Raw genomic sequence first — 12063 nt, 5'->3', positions numbered from 1 at the left:
CTGCTCTTGTGGGTCTTGGGGTCTGTGGGTCTGGCCCACTGGCCACACTCCGTTGGTATCAGAGGCCCCGCCCCCTCCCTCCCATGTTTGCATTCACATTCAGGGACCAGGTTTGCAGCTTCTAGATGCCGGAAGTCAAAGCTCAAGGGCTCTGTTTCCTCCCACAGCAGGAGGTGCAGCTCCTCGGGTCCTGGTTCCCGTGTTCATCAGCTCCACTGACTTCCCAGGGGCCCTCGGCTATTTCTGATGTGAAGTCACCCCATAACGCTGCATCCCATAAGCTCCCTTAGTGACTGCACTGTGCAAGGGAAGAGCCTTCACCTGAATTAAATTGATTGTCGAGAGCCTGACTGAGTCCCTGACCTATGGATTTCACATCTTTCTCTTTCATTTTCCTCCTTTTCAAGTCGTTCTCACAACTCCTCCAGGAGCCTGGAATCACAGCCCCTGGGTCCCCAGGTAGACCCGCATCACGGACAGAGGCATCACAATCACCCGTGCCTTCAAGTAGCGGATATATAAGGCAATAGCTCCGTGAAAGGAGTCATCTGGAGGTGCCTGTGGAGGATCTGTCCTTTATTCGGCCACAGGGAAGGGAGACAGCGGGAGAGGCTCATCACCAGCATTTGACAAAGTGATCGCCTCAGAGCGGGCCGGTAGCTCGCTCGTTCTGTGAGCCACAGCAGGTCAGGGCGCCCTTAAGGACCTCACTTTTGTCACTTGGAAACAGAGCTCAAGGCCGGGGCTCTGTTCTGCAGGGGACTAGGGGGCAGGGGGGAGGGCGGACCAAGCAAAGGAGCAGTGGCAGATAAAAAGATAAAACCCTCACCCACTCTACATCTAGGCATGGAACCAGAGGGGACCACGAAGGGCCTGGGGCAAGCCTGATGGGTCTTATCATTGCCGTGTCCTGCTGCCCATCTTCTCCTGCATCTTAGCCTCCAGCCCCAACATCTACCGCCACAAACCAGGACTCAAAAGCCTGCCATGTTCAAGGGTCTCCAAATACAGAACTGATCATTCCTGGGGTCATCACCTTATTGGTGGACCTCAAACAGGGCCCACATGATTGGATTTACTGGGTCACTGTTGAGTTTAGCAGGCAGGATGGGGAGCCATATAGAAGGGGTCCCACAAATATCCCAGCAAATTGAGTCAAACCCTGATCATTTCCTGGAGAGGGAATAGTCAGGGTCTTCCTAATTCAAGAACCTGGCCCACACCAGACCTGGGCTACGTAATGACAGCATCCAACGCCAACATCACCCCAGTTTGGTGTTCAGTGCACCCCAGCTTCTGAGTCTCTGTAACGGAGGGTCAAGGAGAGCGCGTGACCCAGATCGGGGCTCTCCTTGAGGCCCCGGCCCCCTTCCTCCTGGTCACTGCTCCCTGGATACTATTTGCCTGATGGTCATCACTTCCTCCCCGAGTTTTTGATTCTGTTGAGGTTTTTGCCTTGCCACTGGGAGTCTTTAGATTCCGCAGCCCCTTTGATTTGGAACCCTGGGCGTTCCTCTTCTTTATCACAGTGGGCACAGTTTTGTCCTCATCCTCACACATTACAGCCATTTGATTTTTAGTTATTTCGGCTGCCTGACACATCTCAATGGCTTTCTTTGCCCAGGAAGGTCACTTTCCCTCCACATCCTCCGCACACAGCACTTGATCCAATTGTGTGTATTCCACACGCCCCGAAGAAGTGCTCTTTCAAAAGAGGTCCGTAAGTTCTCCACACCCGCATGCCCCGGTGGCTAATTTCAGCTCCGGGACTCTATAGACAGGCATCCCCCGCGAGAAGAAAGATGCGTCCATCACCAGCCCGGGGTGGCTGTCCTCCTTAAGCTGGGCCCCACGTGGACTGGCAGTCCGATCCCCGTCTCTAGGGCTGTGTGGGCCTCCAGTGGTCCCTCGAACGGAGGCCTGGCCTCCCCCATCCTCGAAGCGTTAATGAGGCGGATGTTTTGTTCCAACTCTGCCGAGGGGGAGGTCCCGCTTCCCCAGATGGAGGTCAGCCCACCAGAGCTGCTGTTCTAAAATTATCCCGCATGCATCCCTCCAAAGCCTCAGATGGTCATAATGACTCCTATTTACAAAGCACCATCGCATTCACTGCGTGGGATCCCACAGGGCTTTACAAATGCAACAAACTCTGTACACGCTAACTAGAAGGCGCCTCTCGCCAACCCCCGCAAGGCGGCCACCTCTGGGGTGACCGGTAGCAGCTGTTCTTCTGCACGGAGCCCCAGGACACAATGGCCAGGCCAGGGAGGGGAGAATGGCCGACGCTGGGAGGCCCGGCGCAGCCCCAGGCTGACACACTCAGCCCGTGTTATTCTGATCTGACAGCGTCTTTTGATTCTGCCGCCTCGCTACCTGTTATCCCAGGATCACAGCTTTGCTGGCCAAGCGGCCGCCTATTCTATTACAACCAGGGGCCTCCAACCCCCCGCCAACTACAAGCCTGGGTTTAGGAAACAGCATATTGGTTATGCACGCAAAGGGCACACATCCAAGGGAAACTGAAGTGTGGAGGCCACAGCCTCATGCACAAAGGAGCAAATTGTATTTGGGCCTGATGGGCCACAATGGCAGCAACTTTCCAAACTGCAGGGTGAGAAAGAGCCACCGTTTCTCCAAGGTCACCCTCTGCATGGCTACGGAGGGGTGTCCAGGAAACAGAGAGAGCAGGTGTCCATGCCTGACGGGGCCCACTCCTCTGACTGTAACCCTGCACACACTGAGGTCTTTGCAGCCATGTCCAGAACCAGAATGTGAGAGTTGGGAGGAACCACAGGCATCATTAGCTCAGCTCCATTCCCATTTCATAGCGGAGGAAACTGAGGCCCCGCAGGGAAAGTGACTTAAAGTCCCACTCTCAGGGCAGTGTTCCTTTTCTCCTAAGTCTTCCTCTCTAGGACTTGTGTTTTTAACAAATAAAAGCCACTCTGGATAATTTGACAGAAACAGGCAACCCTCTCACCCGGCCCCCATGAATGGCCAGCTCACTCACATCGCTCAGGTGCAGCGCGTTGAGGCGGGCTCTGAGGAAGTCGGGGTGGTCGGGGATCAGGGTGAATCTGTGCAGGGATTCCGCATCCCCGGACCTGTACAGGCGCTGCAGGTAAAACAGGTTCATGGTCAATGTAGAACTCCACGTGCTGAACGCACAGGTGAGGAGCAGGCTGCTCTCCACGCCTGCCCCTCCCGCTCGAGTGCCCATCTCAGGAACACAGCCCAGCCTGCAGGACGGCATCCCTCAGAAGCCACCCAGGGAGGGAGGGCCCACATGGTCAGGGCCAGGTGGGGTGGCTGTTTAAAATATTCCTTGAAATCTGCTCCAAATGGGCCACTACACCAGCATCCTGTGGGCCCCACCCGTGTGCTTTACAGTGTAAAGGGTATGGATGCTTCGGAGAATCTTTGCAGCTGAACAGTGTTCAAGCTTTTTACTAATAATAAGATGCCTTAAGATGACACAAGAACTAATTAGTCTTTTCATTCTAGGATTCTTTAACGTGTGTTCAGAAAAGTAAAGTTTTCATAGTTATCGGGGTCCCAGAAAGACACGATTTTAAAGCTCCCTCTTTAGCTTAGCTGCTATGGTTAGAGCAGCACTTTAAGACTTGCAAACAATTTTAAGAAGCACTGGAGTCCCATCTGTGTTTCGAGAGGGAATTTAATACTTAATATTCCGATCCTTTCCCAAATTCAATGTGGGCTTTGCCAACGTGAGCGGGAGAGCATTCAGATTCCGAGTGAGGCTGGCACAGCGTAGTCACTGTGTGTACAGAGCTGAAATCTCTGAGATTTAACATTTAAATCTCGGAGAAATAACATTTAACTTCCTATTCTTTGAAATAAATACAGGAGAGAGGAAATGGGGCTAACTCATACAGACAGTAAAGCAGAAAGAAGCTTTTAATATAGCTGTTCTTTTCTTTTCTACCTGGGTTGTGTGAAGCTGATAATTCCATTACCATCTATCAATAATTAAGATGTATCTGATCACCCTAACTGGCTGGGTGGATCAACTGGTTGGAGCATCGTCCCATATACCTAAAAGGTTGTGGGCTCGATCCCAGATTGGGGCATATACAAGAGGCAGCCTTTCGATGTTTCTCTCTCACATCGATGTTTCTCTCTCTCTTCCTCTCTCTAAAAATCAATTTTAAAAAAGGATGTATCTGATTTAGTATCTAGTAAGGGATCATCAATAATACTTAGTATTATTGTAACAGTTATTAATCAAACCACAATAAGGGACATTTATTGAGGACTTATTATGTTCCAGATGCGTGCTAAAAGTGTCATGTGCTTTTATTTCTTTAATCCTCATTTAACTCAGTTCATCTTATGAAATGGGTGCTGTCGCTGCCTTCCTTCCTAATAAAGGGACTGAGGTTGGAAGCGATGAAGTTACTGGCCCGAGATCATCCAGGTGGCAAGCACAAGGTTTTCACACACATCCATCCTACTGGGAGATTGTGCTGTTCAGCACTGACCACTGAGCTCACCACCCAGTGCTGTGAGCCTGGGAGGAGTGATGAGAAAAACCCACCTCACTGCAGTGCAGGTAGCTGTTCTTGGCATGAACCAGGTCCGGGGAGTCGACCACCGAGGTGAACTTGAGACTGTCTGGTTTTTTCCGGTACTTGGTCTGTAAAAAGAAGGCAAAGATACCCACGTAACAGTTGAATGTCAGGCATTTTTCTGGATGCAGCTTCATCCCACCTAATCAGTCCCAACTATGCCGATGACATTACTGAAAACAAGTCTCTCTTCTTGGTGGGCATGTAACAAGGACACAGAAGAGACCCAAGCTGCCTCTGTGATAAGGAGCACTCCATAGGTATTCACACTCCTGGAAAAAAGGCGGCTGCAAAATACCAGAGCTCAACCCAAGGAACTCAGCGGAGGGCGGGATTCGGCATCAACGTGGCCCGGCTGGGACCCTATCCAAGCAAATTCTGTTATTAAAAAGCTGGAGAAGGCAGTGGCACCCTGGAGGGGATCCCAGGGCAAGAATCCCCGGCCATTAAAATAAATGGTGGGAGTTCAGCCAGGACGGTGTTGCTCCGTGGTTTGAGCATGGACCCATGAACCAAGAGGTCATCAGTTTGATTCCTGGTCAGGACACATGCCCGGGTTTCGGGCTCGATCCCCAGTAGGGGGAATGCAGGAGGCAGCCAATCAATGTTTCTATCTCTCTATCCCTTTCCCTTCCTCTCTCTCTAAAAATTCTAATAAAAATATTTTTTTAAATGGTGAGACATCAGTTAATGAAACTATCCCTGTGCATCTTCGAACACCTGCAATCAGAGAAGCCCTGGACACCCTGAGTAAACTGAGAAGGTGAGTGGTGAATTCTGTACCCCGCTCCCTGAAAACAATGGGCTGGTGCAGATCATATTGTTCATAACGTATCTACCAAGAACCTTCTAAGCATCTTCCATCTTTCACTGCCCAACATGAACGTGTCTTTAAAGCCTCAGCAAAGAATTCACTTGGAGAGAAAGCTTGTTCCATTTTGGGATTTGGCTGCAAATGGTCCCGAAAGAATACTGGGAGTTCAGTGGCCATGGGGTTCTCTTGGGACCCACCCCCCCACCCCTCATCCCCCTACCCTCCCACCCCCCCTGCAAGTAGGTTCCCTCTTCAGAAGGAGATTAGGGCTAGGCTGTAGTCGCAGTCGTGGCAGGTGGGTGGTACCTCGCTGATGAGCTCTCCAGCCTTCTTTGCACTCTCTATCTGCGGGGAGCTCAGCGCCAGCCATCCTGTGCCCTTCATGCCCATCAGGTCTGACTTGTAGCGAAACTGCGGAAAGAACATTTCATCAGGGGAGGTCTGAGCCTGTGGGGGCATTGGTCATAACGCTCCATCACAACATCACGACACCTCCATGCGGAGCGCATTCTGCACGATGTTAAGCGAAGGTGTTTGAATGTGTACACTCTGCCAGGGATTAAACAGTGGATCGTGTGTAAGACACAACCAGAACCCGCCGGCGTGATGGCAGGGCTGAAAGCGGAGGATGAAGACCCGTGGGAATGACCTTGTAAGGGAAGAGCTGAGACGTGCTCCAGCCAGAGCACCAGCCCCAGGATTTTGCTTCATTCTGACAGCCACGTGACTGACCAACCGCCTCAACGGAAACATTTCCCCACTCCCGCTGACAAAAGTGCTTTGACCTCCGGGTCCCACCTGCTGTGACTTGGACCAAGTCACTTGACCAATATGTGACTCAGTTTCTCTCTCTGATGCCTGGAAGTCATAGCAACCACTCTGTGCTCAAAAAACAAAAACAAACAAACAAACAAAAAAAAACACTGGAGAGTATTTGGGGGCAAAAGCTACTCTATTTGCTAGGTGTTTTATTCCCTTGTGGTAGTGGGGGGAGTGGAGGGGACCATGGGAACAGGACTCTAAAAACCAGACCAAACTTAGATACAACCAGCTAAATGTATCTTTAGTCTTGTGTGCAAGCCATTTTAATCTTTCTGTGCCTCAGTTTACCCCCTCCTCCCACTGTTAGTCATGATGTGCTTATATTGTAAAAAATGGGCTAAGCCTTATCCATTTTTTTTTGTTTTTAGGGCTCAGAAGATTAAAACTACAGCATCATTCCTGGGAGAAACTACGTGGTGCTTTAAGACAATGGGTCTGGAGGAGAAACCAAGATGGCGGCATAAGGTATACACCTGTACGGACTGCCTCTCACAACCACACCAAAACTACAACTAAAAGACAAAACGTCTATCACCCAGAACCACGGGAAAGCTGGCTGAGTAGACGTTCTACAACCAGAAGGAAAGAGAAAAGAGCACTGAGACATGCACAACCGTGGAAAAGCTGAGGTACGCAGGTGCGGGAATCGGGCTGGCAGTTGGCGACTAGGTGCGCTGTTTCTTTCAACCCGAAGGGAGACACAGCTCCCCATTACTCTGAACTCCAATTTCTGGCGAGACTCTGGGGACCCAGACCCCTACGGGGAGAAGCTGGACTGTCTGCCATCGGGTCGGAAAGGGAGGGTGGCTTTCTTGCAGAGCTGCACGCAGGAATCATTGTTTACTGCGCTGGGGCGTGGGACGCGGCGACTTGGAAATGCGGAGACCCAGAGACAGCTGACTGGCAGCCATCGCTGTTTGCCATGCCCTAGTGACGCCCTGAGACCCTGCCCTGCCCAATTTACAAACCCACCCAAACTGTACGCAGCGGCTTTTGCATATAAATGGCCTGCCCTATCACAGCTTAACCTAACAAACTGCAGCTCTGGTCAGACCAGGAGAAATCTGCAAACCTCGCTGTAGCTCCTGCTGGGTGGCCTCAGACAGTAGCTGACCTGCACGCCATTGGAGATCCAGAAGCCAGTGTACCTAGTGGTCAGTGTGAGACGACACCAGATTTCAACTTCTCACATCCATAAATGACACATTCAAGAGGCAAACTCAGTGAGCACCAAAGCCCCACTGAAACAAGTCCTGCCCCATAAGGGTGTCTCCAGCACAGCAGTTCTTCCATTATAGACACAGCGGGTCCTCACAGCCAATTGGCCTGGAGGTAAATTCCTCCCAGTATACCCACAGCAATCAAGGCTTAACTACAATAAGACTGTGCACTCAGCCTACAAAGGGGTGCACCAAGAGTATCCACCTCAGGTGATTGGGGTTGGCTGAGCTACTGGCCCCTATAGGTCACCTACCACACAAAGCCACTCCATCAACACAGGGAAGCAGCCAGAATGCAGAGACAAAGAAACATGTCACGAATGAAAGAAATGGAGGAAAGCAAACTACTGGACATGGAGTTCAAAACCACATTCATAAGGTTACTCAAGAATCTGCTAAAAACCTCTGAGGAACTTAGTGAGACCTTTAAAGATCTTAATGAGAATGCCAAAAAAAAAAAAAAAATGGAAAAGGACCAGTCAGAAATTAAGCATACACTGTCTGAAATAAAGAATATACAGAAATTCAACAGTAGATCAAAGGACTCCAAGAATCAAACCAAAGATTTGAAACATGAGGAAACAAAAAACACCCAACCAGAAAAACAAAAAGAAAAAAGAATCCAAAAATAGGAAGATAGTGTAAGGAGCCTCTGGGACAACTTTAAGCGTACCAACATCTGAATTATAGGGGTGCCAGAAGAAGAGAGAGAGCAAAATATTGAAAACCTATTAGAAGAAATAAGGACAGAAAACTTTCCCTACCTGGTGAAAGAAATAGACTTATAAGTCCAGGAAGTGCAGAGAACCCCAAACAAGAGGAATCCAAAGAGGACCACACCAAGACACATCATAATTAAAATGCCAAGGGCAAAAGACAAAGAGAGAATCTTGAAAGCAGCAAGAGAAAAACAGTTACCTACAAGGGAGCACCCATACAACTGTCAGCTGATTTCTCAACAGAAACTATGCAGGCCAGAAGGGAGTGGCAAGAAATATTCAAAGTGATGAATAGCAAGAACCTACAACCAAAATTACTCTACCCAGCAAAGCTATAATTTAGAATTGAAGGTCAGATAAAGAGCTTCACAGACAAGAAAAAGCTAAAGGAGTTCAGCACTACCAAACCAGGATTATATGAAATGCTGAAGGGTATTCTTTAAGAAGAGGAAGAAGAAGAAAAAGGTAAAGATAAAAATTATGAACAACAAAATGACAACAAATACATACCTATCAACAAGTGAATCTAAAAATCAAGTGAATAAAAAATCTGATGAACAGAATAAACTGATGAATATAACAGAATCAGGGGCATAGAAAGGGAGTGGACTGGCAATTCTCAGGGAAAGGGGGTGTGAAGGGTGCGGGAAGAGACTGGTCAAAAATCTTACACCTATGGATGAAGACAGTGGCGGGGAGTAAGGGCATGGGTGGGGTGGGGAATCAGGTGGAGGGAAACGAAGGGGGTTAAAAAGAGGAACATATGTAATAATCTGAACAATAAAGATTTATTAAAAAAAAAAGACAATGGGTCTGGTTAGGGGTCTTCTAAAACCTTATTACTATGCCTTGATCTGCCCACCATCACAGATGGTGAGACAGCTGCATGCATGCTTTTCTTCTTCTCTTTATGGTTATTAGGCATTTTTAAAGATGGAAAAAGACCCTCTGAGGAAATCTAAAATTTGGATCTAAACAAAGTTGATAGCATTCCTCTAATTTAGACATCGGCTCTGCTGTAACGCAAAATATCGCTCCGGAAATTGGCCTTTCAGCCTTGTTAGTTCCCTTTCATTTCAGGATTCACAGCGGCCCTCGCAGCCGGCCTCAAAGAGGGTCCGTCTCTGATGTACTGTCTGCTGGTGAATGCCCCCGTGCAAATTCCACTCTGCTTCCCAACTGATGCAGGAGACATCACTCGGGTTCAGGAGCAGGTTTCAAAACCCCGTGTCAACCAGATTGCTTTTTAGAGTGCGATCTTTCAGTCTACACCGGCAAAGCTTATGCCTTCCACTCTGATAAAGAACAGAGAAAATTGGACAAATTTCTAAGTTAGAGAGAATAATCCTACAGGGCCTCTTCACAGCCGGGCCTTGCTCCTTTCAGAAGCAAGATGAAGTGGGGAGCGCTCTTTCAACTCGCCTTTTGTTGCGCTGCACAGTACAATCGCAGGTAAGTCAGAAAGCAAGATGCAGGTTCCCCAAAGATCTGACTGCGCCTTCGACTCTCTTATAAAATGGACGGCTTATTAATATTTCAGCTCCCGGTCCAGCTTTGACTATTCACGCAGACCCTAAAAACACCAACACGCCTGCCTCAGACTTCACGATAAAAAAAAAAAAAGGGAGGGGGAGGTGGAGGGGAGTCAAGAAGACACGGCTACCCAAAGATGGTTTCGAAGAAGGATTCTAAGATAATAAGAGACCTCTCAAGCGGCCTGGCTGAATCCAGCATCCCCATGTGGCAGCCTCACTATTTCTCCTTGCACACAGTAAGGCCTGGAAGCCACCTGCAGATTCAGACACTGTGTTGTAAATGCACAAGCTAAGTATTTGGGTCCCTGATTTATTTTTTATTTATATTCTTATTGATTTCAGAGAGGATGGGAGAGGGAGAAGGAGATGAGAGAGAATCACTGATCGGCTGCCTCCTGCACGCCCCCTACTGGGGATTGAGCCTGCAACTTGGACATGTGCCCTGAACCGGAATCAAACCCTGACCTCCTGGTTCATAGGTCGACGCTCGACCACTGATCCACACTGGCCAGGCTGGGTCCCTGATTTTTAACAGCAGCATGCCAGCAGTTGCACCCAGGAGGTGGCCATGGGAAGGGTGTATTTGTCATCTTAATAAGAATCATTATAATCACTGCCTTGCATAAGGTGTACATTGCTTTAGACTCCTCTCGTTCTGTTCACACACCATCCTGCAAAGGAGGGGTTCTTATTTCCACCTATAGGACTATTTTGATGTTCAAACGGTTGTTCCGAGTCTCAGAAGAGCCACCAGCTGCTGTCCTCTGGGCATGCCACACCTGGGGCCCTTGAGAGAACCCTCAGGAGCTAGAGCACCTGGGTTTCCTAATCCGGCCAATTGGGGGAGCTGGAGAGTACTGAGCCAGAGTCAGGAGACAAGTGCCCCCCTTTGCCTCTTACTGGCTACGTGGTCTTGAGCGAGTCATTTCCCCGCCAGTCTGTGACCCTGGGCAAGTTGCTCCACACTCAACCTGAGGGTGAACAGCACAACACTGAAGTTCCAGGAAATTGTAATAATCACTGGATCGTCATCGTGCATTCAATCATTGTATCATAATTAATCATCAATTATGTGTTTAGAATAACTGGCCTGTGCCATACATAACCAAACTAAGAACAGTCATTGCCTGACCGTGACCGGAATTGGGAGGCCTGGTGTAGGGAACGTCATCAAAACAACTCATTCTTGCCCTAACTGGTTTGGCTCAGTGGATAGAGCGTCAGCCTGCGGACTGAAGGGTCCCAGGTTCGATTCCGGTCAAGAGCATGTACCTTGGTTGTGGGCACATCCCCAGTAGGGAGTGTGCAAGAGACAGCTGAATCGATGTTTCTCTCTCATCGATATTTCTAACTCTCTATCCCTTTCCCTTCCTCTCTGTAAAAAATCAATAAAATATATTTTTTAAAAAGCAAAAAAAAACCCCAGCTCATTCTTACTGGTGTGCTTCCATGGACCAGGCACCGTGCTGCGTGCCTCATATGGACCCGTTCTCAACTGAGAACTGGCTTCTCCCCCGGGTGCAATGCTGTCCCCCAGGTACATCTGGCAATATTTTCAGACATATTGACTGTCACACTGGGGGAGGGTGGGTGCTATTGGTATCTAGTGGGTAGAAGCCTGGATGCTGCCAGGGCGGCCCCCACGACAAGGAATTCTCCAGCCCCAAATGTCAAAGGTGCCGGAGTTGAGAACCCCCGATATGGATGATGAGGGTGGATGTGACAAGGGTCCCGTGGGCTATGCTCTGAAATGAGAGCACCTCCCTCCTGGGCCTAGAGCCAATGCGCACACAGCCCGTATGTGCTGACCACACGTTACCATCGTTGCCATGTCCCCGCCGAGGACCTGAGGCTTGGAGGGGGGCTGGGACTGGAGCTGACCTGGGCGGGGCTGGTGCTACCTGCCAGCCTGCTTGGTGCCCTTGCCTGGGAGAGGACCGCCTCTATCTGGGCCTCAGTGTCTGCTCTGAGCTGTAGGAACCATGACTCCCCCACAGAGAGCTCCCTCCGGAAGGGCAGGATGGTACAGAGTGTGGGCCCCAGAGCCAGTCCAGCCTCGACACTTCCCGGGTGACCTCTTCTTAAAAACAGGAGTAACAGCCTGGCTGGTGTGGCTCAGCGGTTGGGAACCAAGAGGTGGATTGTTCGATTCCCAGTCAGGGCACATGCCCAGGTTGCAGGCTCCATCCCCAGTAGGGGGCCTGCAGGAGGCAGCCGATCGGTGATGTTCCTCTTTCATCAATGTTTCTATTGCTGTGTCCCTCCCCCTTTCTCTCTCTCTGAAAAATCAATAAAAACCTATTTAAAAAAATAAAATGAAACGTGAGTAACAAGGGGCGCTACCTCCCAGCACTATAGCGAGGG

General features: G+C 49.5%; 2 protein-coding genes across 7 annotated transcripts in view; one reads left to right on the top strand and one right to left on the bottom strand.

Moving 5' to 3' along the window:
• HABP2 (hyaluronan binding protein 2) overlaps positions 1-347 on the top strand; it is a 37479-nt gene extending 37132 nt beyond the window's left edge. Inside the window, exon 13 of the mRNA XM_080688535.1 lies at positions 168-347. Within this exon, the coding sequence (XP_080544661.1) occupies positions 168-290 (123 nt within the window). The 3' untranslated portion in view covers positions 291-347. The remainder of the gene's footprint in view (positions 1-167) is intronic.
• The window catches only part of NRAP (nebulin related anchoring protein), a 66755-nt gene that overhangs the window by 4149 nt on the left and 50543 nt on the right, over positions 1-12063 (bottom strand). For 5 of the 6 annotated variants that reach the window (XM_080688528.1, XM_080688530.1, XM_080688529.1 and 2 more), the window contains 3 exons: positions 5710-5814; positions 4559-4657; positions 3011-3115 (listed from right to left, as the gene is read on the bottom strand). In XM_080688528.1, the coding sequence (XP_080544654.1) occupies positions 3011-3115; positions 4559-4657; positions 5710-5814 (309 nt within the window). The remainder of the gene's footprint in view (positions 1-3010; positions 3116-4558; positions 4658-5709; positions 5815-12063) is intronic. The other variant, XR_013961661.1, reaches the window with a different exon arrangement.

The sequence above is a fragment of the Plecotus auritus genome, assembly GCF_963455305.1.
Source record: "Plecotus auritus genome assembly, chromosome: 9".
NCBI classification, from domain to species: domain Eukaryota; kingdom Metazoa; phylum Chordata; class Mammalia; order Chiroptera; family Vespertilionidae; genus Plecotus; species Plecotus auritus.
The sequence above is the reverse complement of the archived record's forward strand: the minus strand, read 5'-3'. Positions and strand labels throughout refer to the sequence as shown.